The sequence below is a fragment of the Lonchura striata genome, chromosome 1A (genome assembly GCF_050655825.1).
Source record: "Lonchura striata isolate lonStrDom1 chromosome 1A, ASM5065582v1, whole genome shotgun sequence".
In the NCBI taxonomy this organism is placed as follows: Eukaryota; Metazoa; Chordata; class Aves; order Passeriformes; family Estrildidae; genus Lonchura; species Lonchura striata.
The window spans coordinates 52,516,961-52,543,659 of NC_140741.1; the positions used below are offsets into that span (position 1 = coordinate 52,516,961).

At 34.1% G+C, this 26,699-nt stretch overlaps 1 protein-coding gene across 11 annotated transcripts in view; it reads right to left on the reverse strand.

The window, feature by feature from the left end:
• Positions 1-26,699, reverse strand: part of PPFIA2 (PPFI scaffold protein A2) — a 286,279-nt gene that overhangs the window by 67,771 nt on the left and 191,809 nt on the right. For 9 of the 11 annotated variants that reach the window (XM_085570345.1, XM_021528045.3, XM_085570344.1 and 6 more), the window contains 2 exons: positions 26,411-26,485; positions 8,526-8,642 (listed from right to left, as the gene is read on the reverse strand). In XM_085570345.1, coding sequence (XP_085426471.1) covers positions 8,526-8,642; positions 26,411-26,485 — 192 coding nt within the window. The remainder of the gene's footprint in view (positions 1-8,525; positions 8,643-26,410; positions 26,486-26,699) is intronic. The other 2 variants (XM_085570346.1, XM_021528051.3) reach the window with 1 other exon arrangement.

The following is a 26,699-nucleotide window of genomic DNA, read 5'->3' on the forward strand; positions in this document are numbered from 1 at the left end:
TCAAATGCAAAAAATGGCATGTGCTCATGTACCTTACATGACATAAACCCTGGTAACTATGAAATGGCAACCTGTAGTATCTGGGAGTATGTTCACTGCAAGTCTTTTCATTAATGAAGCTTTCTTCCTTAAGATACTAATAACTAAACTATATATAAATTAAATCTGAAAAACAATTTTTTCTTCTAATTTACTTAGTAACAAAGACTTCTGGAAAGACAAATGATACTGCAGTTAGAATTTGTCTCTCATCACTAAACCAATGCTGTCATTGACAATTATGTATGCATGTATTTTGATCTATGCACATTAACTTTCCTTGTAGTTCTTTGATTAAACAAAGAATTATTTTCACAAACTTCTTTAATTCTAATGATCGTTCAGCTTTGCTTTACATTTTTCCTGTATTCATACATAGAGCTGGTTGGTATTTAAAATTTACAACTTACTAAAAGCGTCATTTTAGTTTTTCTTAGTAAGATCAGGATTAAAAAAAAAAAAAGCTTTCTGTAAAGACACAAAATTTTAAAAACTCAGTTTAAAATCTGGTATATTTAGAATTTTGAAGCATACTTTAAAAGTTTACCAAGAGATTTTAACTGACATATTGTCACTTTTATATTTTATGATACATCCATTATATGGGTACATCACATACAGCAATCACTTCAAAAGACCACAGGTAGAAAGTTATTAAGTATTAATTCAAGAAATAACTGATATAACATTCCTCAGTTTTTAAGGAGGGTTTTTTTGTCAATAGTTATGGCAAAAATTTCCCTTCTCTCCCACATGAAAATAGCTTGAACAAGAATATGAAAATATGCTGTGTCAGTAGAAGCAAAAGGCATTCTGTAGATGGTGATTCCAATTCACTTCCTGAATTGTGAAAGGAGCAGGAACCTCCCCTTCTCCAGAGAAATTTCCTATGGAATAAGCTGGAAGGACAGAACTGCAGAATCTTCTCTATTATCAGTTTAATGAATAATGTCCGTGTTCGATTCTTTTTCTTGTGCTTTCTCTGGCTGAATATTTTATCAATTATAATGTTGTAGCTATACATTAATTACAATCCTTTGTAAATAAACTGTTAGTTGAATGTTTGAAACAATGAAATCAAATAGATCTCTGCTAATTATTACCTAAAGCACTAAAGGAAACATTTTCAGAAAAGCATATGCAAAAAAACCAGTTTCAATATAGACATTCTTAACTATCATATCCCTATATTACCCCAGATTCACAAAAAATGGAAGAAATAGTGTCTAATTAGTTGGGGTGGGGGAAAATAAAGTACTAGAAGTAATCTGAAACAATGAGGAAATCTTTAAAGAAGGAATGACAAAGAAAACTTTCTAACTGGTCAAACATTCTAGCAGAGAAAATAAAAACTGTACATGGTCCCTAGGTCTGTCATAGAAGATATTATCCAGATGAAGTCTTCAACAAATTTTAGGATGTTGTCCATCCAAGGTGGTAATGAAAAAGCTACTTATGGACACACTACTTAAATTCAATTAGTTCTCATGAAAGAATTGAAGACTAATGGCTATTTTTCCTTGAAAAAAGAAATGTAGCAAATAGCTCACATGTTTCAGTGCTTTGAGGGCTGTTTTGCTAGCTGGTTTACCCAAAATAAATAGTCCATCTGTTTCTATCACATTTACTTATTAAGACTTCAATGCTGCGGAAGTGGCACCATTATCATCATGTATTTTCCTCCTCATCTTTCTTGCCTTCTACAGACATGGCAGATGCACACAGCTGCAGTGTGTGCTCACCTGCTGCACACACTGTGAGGACACTGACCTCTGCTCCTGCCCCTTTCCACAGGTTTCTCAGCCACATGAGAAATCCAGATGGCATTGGAATGGAAGGTTCAAGACAAGCTTAAGACATCTTTTCTTGTGTGAGGTAAGAGCAAATAAAGGTTTATGAGCAATGACATCTCTACCCAGCAATGCAGCCCTCCTCTCATGGGAAGAATGAAGGAAAGAGCAATGGCAAGAGGATGCCTGTTGTGGGTTTTTGTAAGCTGGGATTTTTTTTGCTTTTTTTTTCTGTTTTATTACCATATCACCACACTCAATAAATAACTGATAGATAACATGGTTGTGCCTATGAGTTTTAAATATACTCTTCCCTCATAAAGAAAGCCTTTGCACTCACCCAAATACAGTTAAACAAGATAGGGGTAGAAATAGAAAGGATGGAATAATCATTAAGTAAATCTGATGACAGTGATAGTACTAATTATAACACGTGACACACTACATAGGCAGGAATGAGGGGATAATAGGGATTAAACAAGAAATATCTAGGAGGAGAAGTAAAGTTTTAATTTCTTAAGGTCTGTGGAAATGGAGAAGAAAAGTAAATGTTCCCTAACACTGAAAAGTATGAAAAGGAAAATAACATTGCTGAAACGTGGTTTTCTTTCTTTCAAGGTTGAAAAAGCACATTAGTAAGACAATCTGCTGGTCAGTTAGGAGTGTCAGCAAGGAGAAGGACAGAAAATTGGAGCATTACAAATAACCAAAAATCCCTTCTGCATTGCTGCTTCTCTCTACATGAGATAATAAAAGGAAAAAGAGCTGCAGAGTAGATTACTAGAAAAAAACCCCAATAACAATGGTAAAAGGAACACCATGAGAAATTGTAAATTAAGGCTAATCTGGAATACTGTAGTCTATGTTAATCTAATTCATACTTCCTTTTCAATTAAACCCTAGCAAAATAACACTGGAGGCAAACTAACTGGAGTTATAGATAAGGTAAAATAATAATAAAAAAAAAAAAAACCACAAAAAAACCCCAGTAGGAACACCAGTCTACAGAAGTTTCCAATGAAATGGTAAAACTGTCCCAGGTTATATAGCAAAGTTATTTTCAACTTTATTTTTTAGGAAGAATTTATGTTCAATTACATATGTGGTAAAATGTACATGAAAACCTATTTTTTTTAAAGCAAATCCCAAAACAGTAAAAAAGCACCTCCAGGTGATATTTTCTCTCAGTTGTAAAACATCTGACACAAAATATTCAGTCTAAATACTATCTACCAGTAATTAATTATGTATTTTGTGCTAGACTTTAACCTCAGAGTGTGGTGAGAAGTAAACCAATAACATCTCGTGGGTTTATCTCTGAACAACCTGCAGCAGAGACAGGACTCATTAACGTGACAGAGCTCCTCATTTGTGCCTCTTAAATCTGGCACAGGTGATTCACAGGATGCCCACATGCACAAGCATTTCCATGCCAGAGAACTAAATTAAACTCTGTCAAACCATAAGGTACCTTTGAATAATTGAAAGTATTCTAAAAATTCAGAGCTCCAGTTTTTTAGTACTCCTAGAAGAAACACGTATTTTTATGGTGTAAGCTCTAGGTTTTGTGGTTGGGGTTTTGTGTGTATGTGTATTCTCTCTTTTTATTTGTGGTTTTGTTTATTTAAACCCTAAAATTGTGTGTTTTATATCTATTCTTTACTAGGACACTCTAAATGGTGAATAACACTAATTGACACTTCTTTTTTCAAGGAGTATTGTTCATTGCACCATAAATCTCCATCGGTCCTCACATGGAAATTTGGGAAATTTTGTCCCAACCTCAGGGTAAAAAAAAGATCTTTTATTTTTAGCTCTATAATGATAGAAATGCTTCTTTCTACTTAGAAAATCTGGCCATGAAGGTCACATCATCAGGGAAGAGACAGAAATACAGTTTATCTCAGAGGTCAAATAAACTTCTCTGAATTCTATAGTATAGGAATATAAAAATGTAAGTAAAATAACCACCAAGCTAAATTATACAGGTAATTTACTTTTATGAAACCAGGAGTAAAAATCAATGCTGCAAATAGTAGTACTTACTGATGCTGTTTGATATGTAAGAATAAATAAGTTACCAGAGAATGCTTTTTACTATAGTGTAGAGCTCTTCCAGCCCATTCCATTCAAATGCCTCATGCAAAACATTCAAAAGAAACTGTTACTGACAGAGACACCTTGCTATGCAATAGACCAAACTCAAAAGACAACTAAATGAACAAAAGAAGCATGATCATTATCCATGTAACCAGCACACAAATCAGAGTGTGTAAAGCTATGCCAAAACCAGCAGCATTAAACCTAAGCTATCACAGCAATTTCTAAGTGGTTGATTGCCTCTGTGTTTGAAAATTATTCTACTTCTTTAGGTTGTTTCACACGTTTTGGTCTGTGTCAGGCAATAATCAGATCATTAGAGGTCTCCTCTTCAATTGTCTCCAACCTCTAATTAGCTATCAATTACAATATTCTCTCAACTGAAATATTTCTTCTCTACCCCACTACTGATGTAAAAATAGTTACCTTTTCTAGCACTTTTCTCTTTCAACATCCTCACTTTAGTGATATTTCTACTGAGCCATCAAAAGACTCCTAGTTTTGTGACTAATTTAAAGATATAGAATGTCTGTTTCCTGATCAGCTTTCAACTTTTATTCATCAGTCTGATGTCTGTGATTATCTGTCCCACTTTAGTCCTTTTGCAAAATGAGAGATGGGAGGGCGTTCATTTGATGGATGGGCATTTTTTTTTCTTGTTGCTGGTCCCTTCCAAAATGTCTGCCTGTTTCTCTTTTACACTATTAGAAGACTTTCTCAGCTCTCACAGACAGAAATCAGTTACTGCTCCTTTATTCTAAGGGCTCTCTAGCTGCTCAACCAAACTGTACAAATAAAATCAATTCGCATTTGCCTTGACTAGCACCTTTTTCTTAGTAGCCTCACCATTCTACCATTAGAAATTATCTCCTGGCAACTCCCTGTAGTAAATCAGCCAGCAAAAGTCAATTAGCCTTGCTGATAGCAATGCTGTCAGCTATCACAGTACTTGAAATGTGAAATTTTCTCTTTAATGCTGTGTTTTAACAGGTTTAATATATAGTAGCATACAGGGATTTCTGCTAGGTAAAAAGGAAAAGAAAGTTGTATGAATGAAAGGGACACCAATTTATACAAAAAAAGCATGGAACTGATTTCTTGACAAAGATCTGAGAAGTCTATTGATTTATCATTTAAGCTATGCAGACGTAATGCAGATATGTATGCTAGAGTGTGGGGCACTAAGTATTCATAGTCACGTAGTTAAACTAAACTATTAAGCAGAACAGTAATTATAAAATACTTGCCTAGACTCTTTTAGAAAGAGCACTGCATACTGTCCTTCGATTCATGAAGGCTTCTAATGCCAGCTGCAGCTTTTATCCATGTTTCCTTTCACCCAATACTCCTCACCTCCCCAGGTGTGTCAAGCCATCAACCTTCATCAAGTCCCCCTCAGCATGATTCTTTAATTAGCTTTATCAATATGAATCCAGAAAGATATGATTAAAAACCCAGAAAAATATCTGCATTGCTTGTAAACAAACTCATAATCTACTTATCAACTGTATTTTGTAGTATATCTCTAATATAGAATGTATAGGCTTTGGGGCAAGAATCACAGCTCCCAATATCTTTTATACATCACATTTATACATAGGCCCTTCCTTCACTCCTTTCTCTGCCATTTCACTATGATGCCAGTAGAATCAAAGAATTTTTAATTTATTTATTTAAGATATAAACCTTTTTTTAGTAAGAACTGAAACTGGAAGTTTTCTGCAGATTTCTATTAATCATGCAAAGACATGCATCTGAAAATCCAAAAATAATCAAGTCCAAAAACCAGAACAGATTCTGATGATTGCTCTGAAAGACATTTGCTATTTTTATTAATAGTATTTGATTTGCACTCTGAACATTTTAGCCCACTATGTTTGCCTTGGCAAAACACCTTTTAATCCTACAGAATACAATGCCTACAATTTTTTGTCAATGTTTTCACAGATTTTTGCATTCATAACTTACTGATTTAATTTTGAACATTTGATTTAATTATTGTAGTATTGTTATGAGTAAGAAGAAAAACCATGATTCATAAATAAGCTAAATGTGGCAGCCTGAGGTTTATTATAAAGCAAAATAGACATAGCTGTTTAGTTCTTGCAAAAAGTAAATATATAAGGCTCTGAATTCCTTATAAAATGTAACATCTGTTCTTCATTGCACCAGAAATACCAGGCTCTTTCACCTCTTCTGGTATATGTATCTATTTCCATTTGTTTCTGATATTCTTTTGAAGGGAATTACCAATTTCTGTTGGTAAAACAGCCCTTACTATAGGTAGGGCAAGTGTGCTTCAAAGGAGAAACACACTGATTTACACTTCACTTTAATACTTAGCTTTTGTGCCTTCAGTGTAACAGAAATTCATGCTGAAGTGGATTTCCCAAGCAGGAAACTTTTTGGCATTTCTGAGGATAAAAACAGTCATTCCTCAGGCTAATTAATCTCTGATAAAACTCCATTAACATCAAAAGAATTATTGCAATGATTTTTTAATATTTGAATTAAAATACATGGAACCAAATTTAGGAATATTCTCCATTATGAGAGGGAAACAAACAAAATGTAATTACAGCTGAGAGGGATACTGTAATGGTGGATATTTAAGGTGTACAACATAAGAAGGCCTCCTCTTTTTCAAAGCAACTTTAATGCTTCCTAATTTGCACATGATAATTTCTGAAAAAACTGTTTTACTGAATAATTCATCTTTTATGGTTCTTGAGGAAGCTGAAATAAATACTAGTAGGAAATAATGAACTTATTTGAAAACAAACTCCTTATTCACAGTATCTTATTTTTGGCAGTTCAGTCCCACTATTGCAGCATCCCTAGTTGTTTCACTAGATTTCCCAATGGGCACCTAATTCATTGGAAGTTCTTGCTTTCCCGGCTTTCACCTGTGGGAAACCAGGCAATTGCTCTTAAAGATTAAGTGAAGGATCTGTGTGGCAGCAAGTGGTCACAGATCTAAATAAGAGAATATCTGAAAACAGAAATGGTTGCATCTTAATTCCCACAGCAAGTGATCTTTGTCATGTGTTCTTTGAAATAATTTTTCAAAGTCCTTTAAGGCTCTTTGTGCAAGTTGGCCTCTTTGCAAGTTACTATATTTGCCAGCTTTTAAGTTTCTCTTTCCTAAATAAGGAATTGATGATGGGCACCAATGTAAATGTAGAAAGGTAGAGAGCTGCTAGTGCCGAGGATGTGAATTAGAGTGCACTGTTTGATCTAGTGTCCTCTTAACTCCCTATCCAATATGCTTTCATTACTATAAGAAGCAAAAACCTTTATTTCAGATTAACCTGACCAACCTGAATTGTTTTTATCAGGAAGCATAGATGTTTTCTGGACATAATATTCTAGAAACATTCCATACCAAAATGATGATAATAATATGTTATGTTGGATTTCATTCCTCTCATTTGTGTTTAAATATACAGATTTCTTAAAGGATGGGTAGTCTTATTTCTACTTAGTTCTGCTTGTAAGCCCTGAAACCAATGGCTCAAATCAGAAGACACAGCTTGCAAAGAGAGTGGGAAATCAGAGATTTTTCAACAGTGTAGTTGGATTGCACAACTGAGTGGGGTGAACACTGCTTATCAAAATTTCACAGTGTGTCTGTAAGATTTTGCAGAAAGGGGAGTGTAGCCAGAGTATTTGTTTACTGTGTGTTTTTCAACCATATAGACTACTCAAAGGAAAATACACATAAACTGCAAAATGTGTAAAATTAATGCCTGCATTGTGAGTGCACCATTGTAAATTGGATTGACTATAAAATAAATAATCATGACAGCTATTTTTTCTAAGTATGATTTATGCCACTGTTCATCATATGGCATTACACAAAAACGCACAATTAGAGATCCAAGCAACAGCTCCACTCAATTCAGCTGTCTTCCAAATGTTATGTTATGCTATCATTTAAATTTATTAATTCTGAAGCAAGAGAGGAAGATGCTCAATTTGGTTTTTATCAATGTGGAAATCTAAGGCTAAGGAGAAAATCTTTTTTACTTAATCAGTCTCTACATTTTGTTGTCTCTCAGCATTAAGCAGCAAATACTTGGCCTGCATTTTACACACCGATTTCCTACTGAAGGAGAGCTAAATAGCTTCTCTCTATACAAGCATGGACACATATTGAAAGAATATCTATAGGCAGAACAAAGAAAAAACACTTCTAGTTTCTAGGTCTCTGTTATCCCCTTAGGGTCTCTTTTTTGCAGGAATGTTTGCATATATAGCCTTCCACATATACATGCCACTACACCTTGCTCTTCTGTATGTAGCATACAAAGGATCACTCAGCAGCTTATAGTACTTGTAATTGTAGCATAATGAAAAAATTCCAAGAAAAGTTAGTTATAAGCTATGGATCTAACTCAATACCCTATCAAAGAGAAAGGACCTGCCCCTTTGCATTTGTTTTCCATTTAAACAAGCTGATTTTTTTATATTGGTTTCAGTAGGCAGACAATACTCTAAATGGGCATCCCATAAAATATTCACATTACTATAATATAAAGCCTGTTTATTGATCATACAGATTGCTAGACTTAATGACAACTAACATTTTTATACCTTTTCATGAATCTTTTGCCCTGGCTCCAATCCTTCAATATGCTCTGATTCAGCAGACCCTTCCCCAGCTGCCATTTTCCTTTGAATGTGTGCATTTTGTTCACGCAAAGCTACAATCTGCAAAAGAAAGAAAATAAGTGGTAAATATACATAAGAAACCAGAAAAATACTGAGCAGGCAATTTAAAAAATCTATTAACAATTCAATCCTATGTTGGCCATTTGTAGAATTTGCAAAATTAGGTCTTTATATGCAGAGAGGCTTAAAACCCACACATACAAATGGTATCTTAAGGCCATTAAAGATACAAAGGAACAAATGACATGATAGTCAACACTGTCTTGTCTTCTATCCTGATTTTGTGGTGTGACACGTTTTTCTAGCTTGAAAGATGAAACAGCAGTTAGCCATTGATTTTTTTAACACTGTGAAAACAAGACTTACTCTTTTATATAGAATTCAATGAATGCCAAACTTGTGCTACAGGAAAACTGTACGAAGAGACTATGAATCAAACCTCAGTGGTGTAAAATAAAGTGCTAGTTTTCTGTCAGCCTCCCATCTGTTAGTAACATCAACATACATTTTACGTGTTTTTTGTTAAGAAAACACACTCTACTATTCATTGATTGCTTTAGCACATATAGAAGTAGGATTTATTGTATTTAAAATATTGGTTACTTATTGGTAATGCTACTAAAATTCTCATGCAGCTACTAGAAAATAAGATGCTTTCTCTCTGACTTTGTGGCTTACTTTCAGTCAATAAGCAGCATAGAAGGATTTAGGTTCTAATTTTTTTTACATTGTATACTATGATAAGCTGAGAAATCTGGCTAATATGAACAATTTATTTTGTTAAATTGCACAGAGACATATCTATATTGTTCTACTTTTATGAGCTCATGCAGTAAATGTTTTACCCGATGAATAACATTATGGATTAAACACAGTAGAATACTGGTAGGATGCACAGATGCCATTTTTGGAAAGCTGGTGTAAGCTTAAAGGCTTTTGCGACCATATTTTGTGTGTATAGGTTCTGAGTCAGAAACACCCTAAAAGACTGTCCTGGCCTAGAATAAAAAAGCATGGGATAGGAGGGAGGACTTTAGGTAGTACTACCCAGTAAGCATGTATGTTGCAGTCATGCTGGCATGGTAGCATAGAGGATTGTTTTAGAAAGGCCTTGGGAATGGTAAACTGAGGAAAAGGATACATTCATGTATGCCCCATTGTTTTAGAAAGGCTTTGGGAATAAGAAACTGAGGGAAAAGATACATTTATGTATGCTCCACTGTTTCGGGAAAGTCCCGCTTCAGCATTCCTCTGTAAACCCCCTTCTCCCCACCCCTGAGCAGTTCCCATTGGACCTGGCCCCTGGGGTGGTTCTGATGTGCCTTAGCTGAACACTGTCTCTATTGTTTAAGACCTTATCTCTTAATTTTGATGTATAAAACTGTATCTGGGCAATAGCCCAGGGCCTTTGGTCACTGCAACGCTTCAGGCAATACAATCTCTCTGGACAAGCATACCATTGGTCTCTCTTGGTCTCTTTATCTCGAACCCTTGCGGCGACTGAGGCAGCGCCGCAGCTCGGACCGTGCCAACCCAGCGCTGCCTGGTGAGCCCAGGGCAGCGGGACCGCGGAAAACCCCGGCCCCGAGAGGGGACAGCTAGCCGGAGGGTCCCGGGGGGCCGGGGAGGGACAGGGGACAGCGGCGAGAAACCCCCGAGAGCAAAGTGGCGGTCGAAAGAGAAGCAACACATGTACAGCAGCTAAGATTTTGTGCAACATTTATTAAATTAAATTAAATTTAGCTCTAAAACTTATTTTGATGTGAATAATTTAATTTTAATTTTAAACTTACTTTTCCGAATGTGTTTAAGTTATATTTAAGTGCTTATTATAAAGACCATTTGAATCACTCTGGCCAACATTTGAGATTGAAGAGCACCACTTTAAACAATTCTTCCTTAATATAAATGTTGCAAATTGCTATGAGATTCTGATGAGCAGTCTGATTCACTGCTCACTAAAAATTCCAAGTTACAATCCCTGTAGAAGTCATATACTCCTACTGATTTCAGTGCCAAGACCAAGACTTGAAGGCAACATTTCATCCAAGCAATTACAGGAAACCACAAGAGTGGGAATTAAAACTGTCTAAGTCAATCTGTGTCTGGGGGTTGCACAAACACACTGAATATTTTGCGCAAATAAAAGAATTATGGCTGTCTCAATCAGTAATTCAGTATTTGTGGTTTGTTTTCTGAATAGATTAACTCACTTATTTTTCTTTATGGTTCAAATAGTTCTCAAATCAAAACTACTGAAATTATAGCTTCTACCATTAAATTTGCCATCAATTAGTGCTAAAAGATACTTTCAGGTAGATTGAGATACTTCAACACACATATTATACAATTTTGATTGATGTAGTGCAATTACAATAACATTAAAAAAAAGAAAAATCATAGGACATATTAATTGACAGGAATCAATACATCTGGATTTTTCATATAATAATATTTTGTTGATCCATTAGAAAGCAGACATTACTATTCCTTCATTTTGAATTATCACCGGTATCTACACAAATCCTTAACAGCCTTTTAGCTGAATAAGAATACTCTTTAAACACTAGTGCAAAACATTGTCATTTTATCACATATTCGAAGGAGTTTAATTTTTCTTAGCCTCTATGGGTCTTTAGGTACCAAATAAGTAAATAAATAAGAAAAAAATCAATTGTCCCTTTAAGATGACAGGCAAATAAAATAATGCAACATTGTGTATGATTTGGAGGGATTTTCTTGATTTTTTAATGCTTGGGAACAAATACTTTGCCAAAAATCCATCATTGTTAATCATTACAGTTTCAATGATTTTATTACTGTAATGAATGCAGAGCAAATATTTACAGGAACAACAAAGAGTTTGAAGTCTGGCACATTGCAGAAGTTTCAGCTCTTGGCTAGTCAGGTAACAGATCTGAACTGTGAAGAACCACACAGCTAAATTGTTTTCATACTTGTCCTATTCTTGATCTAATGAATATATTAAGGCAGATTTAGTGTTCCTAAAGAAGCATAGAAAAATAAATTTTTGCTTTTTAGTTTGCTGAAGCAGAAGTTTTTAATTGCTATCATACTTATTTTTATTACTTTTTACTGATTTAATTTCCAATAATGTGCAAATTTTTTGCAAATATGGTAATTTAATCACAGAACCATTTATGTAATTTTTTAAACAGGTTGCCAAAACATGGAAGACAGGTTGATGATATGGGTGAAGACACAAATGACTAAATTTTTCCTAGGTAGAGTCCAAAACCTCTTAAATTCTAATGATCATTACAATAGCACACAGCAATAATAGGAGTGATCTAGGTAAGAAAATGCAGATAAATATTCTGATAAATATCTATCTTTTCTACTGATGTTTTTATGTTTATGACATCCAGCTTAAAATATCTATGACAAAACATGTCCACAGACACCTTTCCAACTACCTCCATACTATCTAATCTCTAACATTAAATTCCTAATGGTTTCTATGCTATATTCTTTGTTTTGGAAAGCAAAAGTTAATATTCTTGCAGATGGCATCATAGCTGCTGAAAATAAATCAAAATACCACCACCCTCCCTCTCTCATGGTCCAAGATACATTAACAGAAAATAAATGTGGATAAATATCATTTAGGATTGTTGTACCCAAAACTGGACAATCAACCTAAATAGACACTGAAGTCCAAGTTGTATCTTCTAAAATATTATCAAATACATCAAATTTCTGTGCTTATCAGCTTCTGCTTCTGGATCTCAAATGATTGTATTCCATTACTACAATTACAAACATTATTTTCCTATTTAGCACACTTGATCTGGACCACAGTAGCACCTTTCAATGTGACTCTAAACAAGAGTAAAATTTCAAGTATCTCCATAGTTGAGTCCAAATAAAGTCTAAATTTGGCTCTCTGCTTTATTTCCCAAGCTCATTCACCAGAATTGAAAAGTTCCTTTTTTTCTTTCTTGATTGAGAAAAATGAAGCATTGTCAGTTTAAGAACAAAACGTAGACTAACACTTTTTTAGTTGGACCTTTCTAACTTTTGTAGCTTAAGTTCATGAAAACACCACTTAATCTAAAAAGATTCCTTCAGCCTGTTCTCTTCTCACAGGCATACTGATCTTCAACATTCTTCTTGCTTTTGCATGTTAGTTTTATGACTCACAAGGCACATCAAAACCTGAAAGAACTTCCATTGGTTTTGATTCTATCTTCCAGATGTCAAAGGTACTTCAGAACAAGTGGCACAGTTTTAAAAGCCCTACTCTGTCATAATAATTCTGAACATAACCTTACACAACTTCTGCCTTTCTGTCTCAACTAAAAGATAATTTCAACATTCCCAAAGCCCATTTTTTTTGATTTTAAATTTTTGGTAAATACCTCCACTATACTACCCACATAGATTCCCTCTAAATTAGCAGAATTTGTGTCCATTATCTACAGACACTGTTGAATCATGTTTTTTTAAATGAAGTTGAGATTCAGCAATTCAGACTCAAAATCTGAATGGGTCTCCACTTCCATAAATGGCCAAATCTACGTATCATGCCTATACACTTAATAGCCTGAATCTAGGTATTAAGGGAATATTGATTTCAAATATTAAAATACTGCATAGAACAGAAAACTAATTCATAGGTCAGTAATGATCTGAAGAAGTCTCTCATCAGACACAAAATGAGGCAGGAAAAGCACTACTTTACATGTTTACTTTGGGTATATTGCAAATTAATTATTTTAGAATTATTTGAGAGGTTTAAGATCAGAATCCATTTCTAAACATACAAAATCCTAAATGACCAGGTACTTCGGCTGCTGAAACTTGTTTAGTGGCCATTTTTCTACCTCATTACAGTTTCAGTCTTCAGGCAGTTAAGTGTTCTAGAAATACTTAATTTTTTTTTAATACTTATTTTTTTTTTTACTTAATACTTTTTTTTTTTAAAAACTTAGCACTTTGTCTTCTCTCCTATTTAATGATGTAACCAAAAAGAATTGGTCAAATTTTCAAGTAGGGCTTTTTTAGCAAAAATTTAACTTTTAGATAAAAGACTGACAACCTCTCAGCTAGGTTTATTTTCTATTTGCCTGGAATTTCAGTGTATTTTATTGCTATTTAAAGGTGAGCTTTCTAGAAACTTTACACAATTAAGTCCTTTAACACCTGTCCTAACATATAAAGAAAAATACTTCTTTATTAAAATTAAAAAATGTGGGAGTTATGAGTAATACATATTTTAAAAATATTTACAAAATGGATTCTCCCTTTTTGAGACTGCTGTTCAGCTTTCATTGTTATGGAGAAATACAAATTACAGTGAAATCATCCTCATGAGGGAGCCTTGGAGATCAGACAATACTAGAAAGTCAGACAGTAATGAAAACAAATCTTGCATGCTTGTGGTTGCACACCGAGCTTCAGCCCTCAGTTACACATCTTTTACACTTTAAGTCTTTGCCTCCTATACTCCAAGTTCTGTCAAAGAAAGCTAAAACCTCTTGCTTCTGCAGCTTCTGGCACATCTTGATTATTTCATTCTTACAATCTTGATGTTGGCACTGCTCTCTGCAATCCTGCTTGTATGGTGGAGAGCACTTTCAGACCCTGCTTTCATGTCACTGAAGCGCACACAATAAATGACAACATGCCAAAATGACTGCAAATGCTCTGAGTCTGCGGCAGATTGCTAATTTTAAACAGAAAACATGACAATCCTAACCCCATGGTCCTTTACTCTTGATGGTCTGCGCTTGTGATGACTATTGACAAGGTGCTAGCTCTCAGTGTTTTATCGGCGCGCCCGTGGCGGTCACTGGCGCTGGTGGCAAGGGCGCTGTGGTCCCGGGGCACTGCGGAGCTCGGCTGGCTGCAGGACCTGCTGCTGCCCGACTGCACCATCACTGAGCCCTGGCCCTGTCTGAACTCAACGTCTGGCTCAGCAGGCATTTTTGTACTTTAAAAGTAGTAATAGACTAACATTTGACTAACAAGGCAGTAGGGTTTATTAGTCTCCCTTGCTTCATTATGAATTCTGCACCAAATTATTACTGTGTATATACCTGTCTTGTGCTATTACAAGTACTCCAGAGCATGCACCATTTATTTCTGTAGGAGCACTTGGGAAACAGGACAGGAGCAATGTAAAGCGATGGTGCAGGTCCTATTGTGAGGAAGAGCACCTGTCAAGATTTTTCACAGATTACCAAGCGCATTTCAGCATGTTCTCTTCAGAAAACCTTATTGAAGTAAACAAAAATGTACTACTTTTAATTTGTCACAAAATTTGTATGAAATACGACACAGTGAAAGAACTCTTTTACAGAGACTAGCACAATAGAAAAACAGTAACAAATATCAATTACATGGTTGAATTATATTGTGTATTTTGACACCTGCTGACTAATTTCTCTTACTTTTCTTTTACTTCCTTACCACGCTCAACAAAATAGTAGCAAAACCATTATTCTTTCATTATTACTCTAATTAAGACCAGTATTCATAATTTCCAGAGTTCATTGGTAGGGTCTGATTTCCAGCTTGTCAGAGCTGAGGATGGATTTGGCAGAGATATTAGAATGTTAATTTCTTTCAACAATATACAAGTTATTGAAACATGTACATGTAGCATGCATGTGTATATTTAATATTTATGTTAACATATACAGATATTTGTACCTCTAAGACTTTATATAGTTGTTCTTAGTACATCAAGCTCTTAGTACATAATTGAAAAGCACCCATTTAACATATATAATTCAGTTTGAAAAATACTGCTCAGTTTGAAAAAGAGTGTTTTGCTATTTACACTGAAAATCTGTTTTCCTCTTTTGGTTACACCAATATATGTCCCTATGAGTAAAAGCACTCTTCCCTAAATGATATTTTGTAGTCTTTGTTGTCACCTAGAGATTTGAGATTGTTTAGGTTTATTTTGACTGGACATGGCTGTTATGAAAACCACTATTTTGCATGAATATCCAGTTTATCACATCTTCCTATACAGTGTATCTGTATTAAAATCACCATCTCTGCTACTGATTGTAGAAAACACAAAAATATAAAACAGATAGGTTATGAGAAATATCCACAAAGGAAATGAACCTTATCCTAGAACTACAATTAAACAATATCAAAGCCATGATCTACATGTACAAACTGAAGAATTTCCAATTTAAGTTTCATTCCCACTCTGTTGAAATTGAATCTCAGTAGTGAGTAACAGTCTGTATTTCAAGTATTTAAAACCAAGTGTATCCATTTAATTTTAGTCAAGATCTCAATACTTTTCAATAACATTCATACTGGTAGTAATTTCCCCCCCTGGGTTTTTCTAGTGAAGATCAAGGATATGGACTTCTCTGATAAAAATTTTCTCTATTTTTTAATTACAAAGGACATTCCTAGCACGTGTAACATCTAAAATAATGTTTTTATTTTAGGATTATTTCAGAGTGTAATCTGACAGCCTTTTCTAATGCAGTGAAATGATACATATGATTTCTTCTTTTTCCTTTTTTTTTGTATGTAACCATATATTCTACATGATTAAAGGTGTTCAAACCACACTCTCCAGGTGCCAAGTTAAGAAAGCAGGTTCATTTTCTATAGATTGAACAAAGTCAAATCCTCTACAGCTCCTCTTATAATAATTTCTCCTATACACTGATGGTCTACATTAGCATTAATGAAGATTATTATTTACCAATGCTGAAATTTCCTAATTGAACCCAAAATATATTTTACAGTTTTGAATTCCAAGTAAAATTATTTCTATATTTATTTATTTTACAGGCATATGCTAGCTCATTGTTTGTAAGGCTTGCTAGTTAATTGAATTATGAATTTGCCGAAAACTCTTATAGCTGCATGCACATTCTAGGCTTGAGATGATCCAATAGGAAAACACAAATGATACATTTTCTGGTTCATATGTTAATGGGAATACTGCTTAATAAATATAAACCTAGCAAAGCTTAATGTTGATTTTATTTATTGACCCATGTCATGAATTTAAATATTTTACACAAATGCAGCATGTAAAATCTATCCATACATTAAAAATTATTATGGAGAGTAATAAGCATAAAAGATACTATGATCTTGTTATACTATTTAAAATCTAATTTGAGAGTTATTAAATAATATTAACAAAATATCTAATATTTTAAAAATTTACAGAAAATTGAATAATCATTCTGAAGAAATTAAGCAAATTTTAAAACAATACATTCATTATTCCAGCAGATTAAAAACAAAGGATAATGGGTATGTTTTTTACATTTTCATCAAGATGGATCTGCTTAAAGATAATTCCCAGTAAAGATTCATTTTGCCTTGTAGTCCTATATTGCAAGTCTAATTTTTGCAATGAAACTATCTTCATCTGCTTGAATGTCTTATTTGACAAGTGTCAAATGACAAACTTCAAATGACCCCAAAGCTGACACAGACAGAAAGATAATCAGCTGTCTTCTGAAACCTGAATTCATACCTCCAGTGCAAGATAAAATAGCATCCATTTCAAAGTTTATGATTCCCAAAATAACAGATCAAAGAGAAATTATATATTCTTTCTGATGTCTCCTGTGAGGCACTCTGTGAACACTGTGGGCAAATTAAATATTAGACATTAAAATTTCCATAGATACACTTTCAACATATAATAGTGACCTCTACAATGCACGTCAGCTAAGCACACCTTTACCCATCCACTACGATCTTTTACTTTAGGAATTTGATATGTTGAAAGTAAGGCATTTGCTAACTAAACCTGATGAAATCAGGTCTGCTGAGAGTTGAATTCCATTGATTTGTTAAGCTCCCTAAACAGATTGCCAAACAGATGACATTAAATCCAAACTGAAATTATCCTGGTGTCTAATCTTGTGCTGACTATGAACAATCCTAAACTAACCATATACAAGTAACCTTCCAATTTCATTAATCTCCTGGAGTTTTCAGGTGTATTGGCAAATGATTGTAAAATATGCTCAACCACACATCTGGCTTGTGTGATCCCTGGGTTTTCTCAGCTTGTATTTCTTTGGCTGCCATGCCAATTCCTCTTTCTCCGTTTTTTCTGCTTTGGGTGAGGAATGTGTGATAAATTAGAGATCCACAAAATCTGCAAACTTGGAGCTTTTCTATTTTGTAATAAAGTAGAGGAGATCTATTTATCAATCTCTGAGGCATCTTCTTCAGCTTCACAGAGCTTTGTCATATATCAATATATTTATTTGCTGTTGTGCAGTAATGTCAGGCATGCTCTGTGATGTCTCTTTGCTGATTAATATAAAACACTGTACAGACCCCCAATATAACTCAAATAACTCAACCTCATGAGATCCAGAAAACTGTCCATACATGCAGATTTATTGCAGAGTTGTTGTATTATTTGATGATGTCCTACGGTTATTTAGGTGCAGGACCCCATGGAGACCACAGTCACCTCCTTCCTATCTGCAGCCCCAACCTCTCCTCCATTAAGAAACCAGGCATGGAGCTGGGGTGAGGGGACATGTACCCAGTATTTAACTCCTAAGCATGTGTTACAGGTGCTGTCAATGTGATAGGATTTAGAGAGTGTACCAGGATTTGTGCAGGGTCTCAAAACAACAATTGTATGACAGAATGTGCACCTGAACAGATGCCACTACAGCCAGAAGCTGTCAAAAATCAAGTTATGCAATTAGCCAAGTCAATCTATGAATACTTATGAACCATTAACTACTGGATTGCATCCTACTTTTTCTGCTGTAGAAATAACTAACCAGTCATCCCAGCTGAACTAATCTCTATGCTTTCAGGAGCAAGAATATTCAGAGTATCAGATGAGCCTGAGTCCTATGAGACACTTTACAGAGCTCCTGTAAAAAGAGTAATTGTTGCTTGCTACATCTATTGCACAGGTCACTGTGTACCTGGGCTTTACAGTAATGCTGTCCGGTCAGCAGTGGCATGAGCCATGGACACCATGAGACAAATTTATACTGTTAAGTGCTACAGAGCAGGAAACATGTTTCAGTATTCTTTTTGCCACAAAATGGCATCCTGCTCCTTTACTGGAGCTCTGTTGGGAGCAATGCAATGCAGTAACAATCATGTGCAATAAAAATGTGCAATACAAGCACTTCAGCATCAAAGTCAAGATGGAATATATTGCTACTAATTGCTACTTAATTGCAATCTAAATTGCAATTAAGATTTGGCCACAGTTTTTAATACATAGAAAAATACAATCTCCTCAAAGGCAAAAGTCAGAAGACTTAGGCCACAAGAATTTAAAAAATGAGAATATAAAATTTAACTGGAAGAATAGTATGAGTAGTTTTAATAGATAGATTTCTTATTTTTACATTATAGTACTAGCACCTAATTTGTTTTCACAATGAGCAATCTATAAAACAAATGCTTTCAAAACACAGACACACAAAAGAATATCCTGGAATAGATTTATACTCATTTTGATAAAGATGCTAATTTTATGGAAAGTTTGTGCTTCAAGATCTGAAGGAAATGAGGAATTTTTTATCTCTAGTCATCATTTATTCAGTGAATCAAGGCATTAAATGACCCAAGGTTCTAATCATGGGGGACCAATGTTTCATTAAATCAAATATTTCTGTCAGACATAAAAATGAAGTAGATTTGAAGAGATTTGCAAAACCTATTTCAAACATCGATCTCACTGCTCTTTTAATGTATATTTAAACAATTGTTCATAGCTGCACAGCAGGTTTTGGGAGAAGAGTAAAGAATGAGGAAGTAGCAAGTCACAGTTTAACGTTGCTTTTTTACCTTTTGCCATGCTCCCTTAAGCATTATTTTACTAAACCTAAATTTTTCTTTTCCTTTAATGCAAATAACAGCTTACAATTGTTTAAGAGCAAAATCTGCACACTCATATTGATACACAGGGATGTGTCATAGCAAAAAAAACAGAGGCTGCAAACAATCTCAGGGTATTTTTAAAATAAGCAGAACAAAAGTCTGCTCTTCAATGATAAATCTGTAACACTGAAATTTACTCTAGTCATACTCTAATTTTATACTTTACATAAAAAATCCCACAAAGAATTTTACAAGTAAATAAAATGAAGAAGTTCTTCTAGTTCTTCCTAGCCATGACACAAAGTTCTGAGGAAAAAAATAAAAATTGCAATGGAGATCCTTAGAAGCTAGAATCTTTCATCTCAGTGCAAGAGTCTGAATCCTTCCTTAGCAGTAAAGCTCTGAAGCAGCTGAATACATTCATACTTGGGATCTTAGAATATTTAGAAAATATAACCAGAAATAACAACTGTCTTTATGACATAACATTCTAAAGACTATAAAAATATATAGAAAGAAATACACATGAGCTAGAAAACATACAATATCAAACATTTTATTAAAACTATTAATCACACTGTCTTTGTGAAGGAATAAAAACCTTCAGTCTTCAGCTACATATTTCCTTAAGTGCTCCAAAAATACGTGAACAGAGACACAAATCCTTTAGAAGACACAAGGTGGTATCTTCTAAAGAACACATAGGAGGCATTGAACTTAGACAAAATGACAATGCAAAATGAGAACATGCCATTGGTATTTTAGGATTTGTTACAGGTGGCCACATGCTAAATGGAGAGGAAAGAGAACACAGCATTTCAGGATCTCTTTTGAAAACACCCTAAGACATTTGAGCAGAAACAAATTTCTGCTCTGCAAACCTGTTTGTGAAGAAGACCAAAGCTGGTGAACTGTATTTAATATATAATTTCTGCATGGCACACACTACACTGTGGTAAACACATAAACTGGCTTAATTCACTGAGATTTTTTATAAAAATACTAATATCTGCAAAATCATTATCTGCTGTCATGCTAGAATTTGTATGTTCTTTTAGTAGCCAAATCTGAAGATTTTTCTTCTGTGGTAGAAGTTTATGGAAGTTGTACTAAGAAACTACTCTTGCAAATGCAGTAGTGAGTTCCACCTCAAATATGTCAATAGAAATTATTCAGTTGCTATCTGGAAAATGCATTGAAATTTTAGACCTATTCTGCTCTATTTTAGTGAAACATGAAATTAGTGAGAAAAGGTTATGGCAATGCTCTCAATATTCACAAAGTATTTTAGTGTTTTTTGTTTTTTTTTTCCTCCGAGAATTCAGATTAGAATTAATTAATAGTTATGAAATAGTTATGGCAACTTAGCTGACTATTTCTTATGCCTAGTTCTTTTTCAATTTGTAAAAAAATTAGGCAATGAAGGTTGTAGTGCTGCTGTATTAAATTTCAACCTCTTCAATTGCCATGCTACACATGCTAATTGAAATGTGCAGAGAAATAAATTAATACTGTAAAGAATGTAGTATAAGAAATAATCACCAAAAAGTCATCATTTTGCATCATTGCCACATTTAAAACTTGAGGGCAACAATAACTTTCTGCAGAGGTAACATTTAATGAGATGGCTAAGGTTAAAGGCAGATTAAAAAGCAATTATATATAGCATTTAAAATTACATTTCAAATCAAGATATTTTTAATTATGTGCAACTTTGCAGCAAAGATATATTTTGCTACATTTACATAGGCACTTAAATTAAAGTTCAGACCACAAAGAATATCTCTTCAGAGTCAGACCTCTGCAAATCTATAGCTTATAAATAAATAAAAAAATAACATGTTGGAGATATTCAGAAAGCAGTAGCTTGTGGTAGCACCATTCTGAGAAAATATGGTGAAAGAAGGTACTATATAGGAAGGTGTTTCAGATTCTTTGCAAAAGAAATGTATGCCTCACATCATCAGAAACAGATACAAGTCCTTTGCCTGGCCTTCAGTAAAAAAAAAAAAATAAAGATCCCTGAATTCCACCCAGTTTCATCCAATGTTTTGATAGCAATAATTTCTAAATTCTGGATTGATGAAATTTTGTGTAAATCATATGTTGAAGAAATGCACATCTATTTTTTCCCAGTAACATATTCCTTTTACAACACTTTTACTCCAAAAATCACTTTGAATTGTATTTACACAGAAAGCCTAAGGCCACCAAGAAACCCCTGCAAAAAAAAATGCCTTAACCTAACTGGAACTGAAAAATCTAGGCATATAAATATGTTTTCATATGCAGCCATAGGTAAAAGGACATACCACATTTAGCTAAGACTTCACTTTGAAATACATATACATATTAACTAGTACAGAATATTTCATTAGCAGTAGCAATATCACAGTCATGTCTCCAGCACCCCTCATGGTCAGAGCCAAAACTGTCCTCAGCTGCAACAATTTTACTGCATTTTTTACTGTGTTCTTGATTTGCCCTGAGCAGCAGAAGGTTGGCAATTAACACAGTATTTGGAAACTCTTTCCTGATTAAGCATATACATTTTATGCTGTCTCTGGTATGGAACATAAAGAATCAGAAATTTCAAACCATCTTCTCTTTTCAGTGATGTAAATAATTTATTAATGCGTTTAAAAATGCTGTAAAATTAGCATAAGAGTACCCTAATGAATAAGCTAACCCATTGTCAGGAAGAAACCTATGGTGAATGTATGCAGTTACCTGAAGCAGTGAGCTATGATCCAAAAGACCTGCAAGACCTCTGAGAGCTCCAGGAGTTAAATTTAGCTTCAAACTCAAGCAAACTTTTGCAGAAGCAATTGTAACAATGAGGCTTTAGAATGAAGCCTGAGTGTTTTAAAATATAATCTATGTGTCAGTTGACAGAAGCAATATAATGTTATTTGGCTTTTGGAAATAATATTGGCAATTGGAACAAATGCTGAGGAAAAACATATGGTAGTATAGTGATACATACAGTAATATCAGTAGTTTCTGCAATTTCATATTCTGCAGTCCCAATGTTTTCTGAGTTCCTAAAGTTCCATTTATTCCTTTGAGGTAATAAATGTAAGTAAGGCTATATTTTTCATGCCACAGTTTCTACTAATGAGGAAAAATGGAAAAGCCAGCATTTTAACTGAGAACAAAATAGGGTTTTGGAATGCCACTTATCATATAATTCTTATTAACACAAGAAGATATTGCAAGGGATGGCTAATTGTTTAAAATGCACAGGAGAAAATTTATGGGCAAATTAAGCACAGCTATTAAAAAAATAATTCCAGTATTGTACTAATTATGTACAATGCCTGATTTTATAAAAAAAAAAAAGTTGGAAAAATTCTTTCAAGATTGTTTGGTATGTCCTTTTTTTAACTATTTGTTGAAGGCTCTTGGAAATACGGAGATCTGTTAATGGAAATTGCAGCAGTTGTCATTTAACACTGCACATTGCTGCAGAAATGGATTTAAAGCTGCTACTATGGGTCCTGGTCTATAATCTATGTAGTCGTGAGCTGTGGAAGCTGATAGCACTTGGGTTCCTGGGAACATATGGCACTAATGACTAACCTTGGTGTGTTGTTTGCATGTGTGTAGTTCAGCATAGCTTTAACAAAGATTCACATTTGTAGCAGTAATAGGAGTATCTCTAAAGCACTAGAACAAAAGTAGTTATCTTGTCAGTATCTTCAACATTGAAGTTAATTCCCCTTAAGATCATGAATGACAAAACTGTGAAGATAAATTCACTTCTCTTGCCAATGAGACTCATTTTTCTCAAATTGGTGTATAAGAAGGAACCTAGTTAGCAGATTGTTGTTCAATTTTGCAAATATTCATACACTCACTGAAAAACCTTACATTTCCCTTGGAAAATATTCATAGAATAATATAACACTATTATACCACTAAGCTTTGTTACTGGGTGTCCACTTGCAGCTTGTCCAATTGCTAACAGCAAATTATAACCCTCAGCAATAAAACTATTTGGAGAGACCATAGGTTATATGGAAGAAGATGAGAACCAGCAAAATTTTAAAAGCACCTAAGGAGTAGGCAAATATAGCTGTGTTTTACAGTAGTTTTAATTAAAAACAGAAGGGAAATTTCTCAAAAAAATTGTTAACAGTATCTTCTACTCATCTAGTCTACAACTAGATGATGAGCAGGACATTTCTTAGTTGTGAACAGTTGAGTAGTAATGGCTTTGAGTGTAAGCAGAAATTAAAAAAATGCAGGATGAATATGGAATTATATTACTGCAGTTATTTTGCCCCTGTCTGCACAAAAACTCACTAACAGCAATTCAGTTTGCTACAATGTACAATGTCCCCCTCCACAATCACTAATCAGTTGCAGCAAAATAAAATATATAAAATATAATCTTTTCCCCTAGGAAAAGATATATTTAAAGAATTTTTAATCCACTCTTTAATAATATATAAGCTTTAATAAAATATAAACTCATAAAATAAAACTCCTTCTCTATTGTCCTTGTGTACCTATATACAAACATTAGCTACACAAACTACATAAGCTGAGTTCCCCCAACAGGTCCAAACGCCCACCCCAATTGCTCTGGAGTTTAGAGTTCAAGGTGTGTTACAATTGCCTATCCAATATTAAGTGCTTTGCAAGACTCTGTTAGCAAGTAGAGCTGACATCATCTTTGCCAGTTACAGACTATTTCACTCCCTTTGTTATGTATGTATATGCCACAACGACTGTTAATGAGAGCTTAGTTACTGCTAATGATGGAAAACTGCAGTTGTTCTCTCCCAGTTTTTGGCCTATTTTAATATAAGAACATTTTCAATAAATACTCAGGAGTGTCTGCAGTTTCTCACTGTTGCAGTGTCAGAGCCACAACCACAAGCTTTCAAAAGAGGGAATATCTTTACATACACATTTCTGCTACTTTTTATCTGCTACTTCTCATATATTTAAACATAATTTTAAAGTAATTTGATAATTTACAATCATCATTTTATGTTTAGATATAATCCTGAATATAATACACTCTTAGAATATGTATGAGAAAATGGATATGAAAGAAAATACTAATTCTCATGGGAGAACAGGCATCAGGACAGGACTACAGAAATAACTGAAAACTATATATTCAATTCCTCTAGAAACCCAGCCCACTTATTTTCATATACAGTACAATAAATTTTTAAAGTGCTTTATTGCTTGTGTATTCACTGTGGTATTTAGCATAAAACTAGACTTAAATACTGCAGTGCTCCAATTAATTTTGACTTACTCAAATGATTAATTGTGTAAAAAATTATCTGAACTCTTGTTCAAATGCATAACTGTTTGAAAATAATCTGCCTGTTCTCTTCCACATCTCTTCTCATTTCTTTTTTCATTATTATTTAATTGAATTTCAGCTTTAACAGTCCCTCAAAGGAAACTGGAATAACAATATTCAGAATGTGTTAATGGTCACGTTATGCTTGATTGATTCAGTGTCCTTCTAAAAGTCTTCAGCGTCATGTAGACACAAATGTTTAACATTTCCAAGGATTTGGGGCAAGAAAAGCTGTGGAAGTCCTATTTCAATTTAATTTCATTGTGCATGCTTTTATTCCTTACTGTCTAAAAAGTTTCACTAAATTTTTAAAATTCCAAATAGCAAAGCAATTCTCTAAAGACCTGGTCCTATGCCCAGTGAAGTGAACTTGGATTTAATTGGATGATGAGCAGGAGGGATTGGAGGAATGCAATGCATCTCAGTTGGCTTGACTGACCAGAATGACTGCTTGCTATTTAATAAATGCTAGCGCAAATAACAGAACACATAGTGTAACATAGTGGAACTATGTTATTTTAAACACAATCTTTCTGAATCCTTCTGAAAGAAGAACCTTATTTTTTCATAAAGTGTAGATATTTCAGAGAGCTAAGGGATGAATAAAACATATTAATAGGTTTACAGTTTATCATACTTATAAAAAAGAAGTACTAATATCTTAATTGAAGATCCTGCTTTTAAGAAGTAAATTTAAGAAACTACCTTTTCCAGTCTAAATTAGTTAAAAATCCTTTAGGAGTCTCTACTTTATCACACATTATTCTGATTTACGGCTATTCCACTTTTCCAGAATTGCTTGATACAATTTAAGTTTTTCTGTGGCTTCTTTCAGTTATCATCTGAACTCTCAATAAAATGGCACCACAAAATGGCCATAACCCAAAATAGTTTTAATTTAACTTGCTTATCTGGCTTATTTTTAACAGTGTTTAAAGCACATGTCAGGTGGGTTCAGAACATGAGGAAAATGGTAAAGTCACCAGCTGACTTAATTTTTTACATTATCTGGCCTCAAAATCACCTCTCTAGGGTGCAAACTTTCTTTCTGCATGTGTGTAGTATACACCCTTTCAAACAAAAGAGAACAGTCTGCAAACAGGAAAGAATCTCTCTTGTCCAAGCTCACCATAGTTACATGGCACCATAGTTCACCATGATACACTGCCGTTAAAAGGGAAGAGACAAACCTACATTTCACAGTCATCCATAATCCTTCCTTCATCAATGTTAATATTTATATAACCAGTACATATCCATGTGTTTTGCTTAATTTTATAGTAAAATGGAAATTCAGGTTATTGAATTCTTTATAGTGTCTGAATATTTGCTGGTTCACTCCTTTTTCAAGTCCAATGAGAAAATTGGGAATTTGTTTCTAGCTCTTGGATTTTGGTTTGCTCGCAAAGGAAGAGAAGGAGGAAATAAATTGGTAAACAGAAGGTTGTATTAATCTTACAATGACCTTAAAGAAGCCTCACTGAGAAGGTTACTCAGAATGTAATTTTTCTTCAGTTTTTGTTTCATTTTTAATTTGTCTGTTGGGGTTTTTTTCCTAACAGTTTTGAAGAAAGTGACAGGGAACACATGGGACAGAGTATTAGAGAAATTTAATCTCAAAAGGGGAGAAAGTATTTTATGTTACCTCCTGGTTAGCAGCAGCTAGTTCTTCTTCCAGTGCAGAGACTCTTTCTAAAGAAACCCTCAGTCGTTCCCTTACCTAGAAGAAAAATCAAAATATGTGCAGTAACGTAATTTCTATTAGTCTTTAAAGATTATATAATCTGCCATATGCTCTACTGTATGCCCTGCCACTCCATTTGCAGACGTGTGTTGCACCCTTTCATGAGACATATTGTGTAGCAAACATTTAAACCTAACTACAGGAAAACTTAAGCCATTAAAATAGATGTCAAACTTTAAATGCCACACTG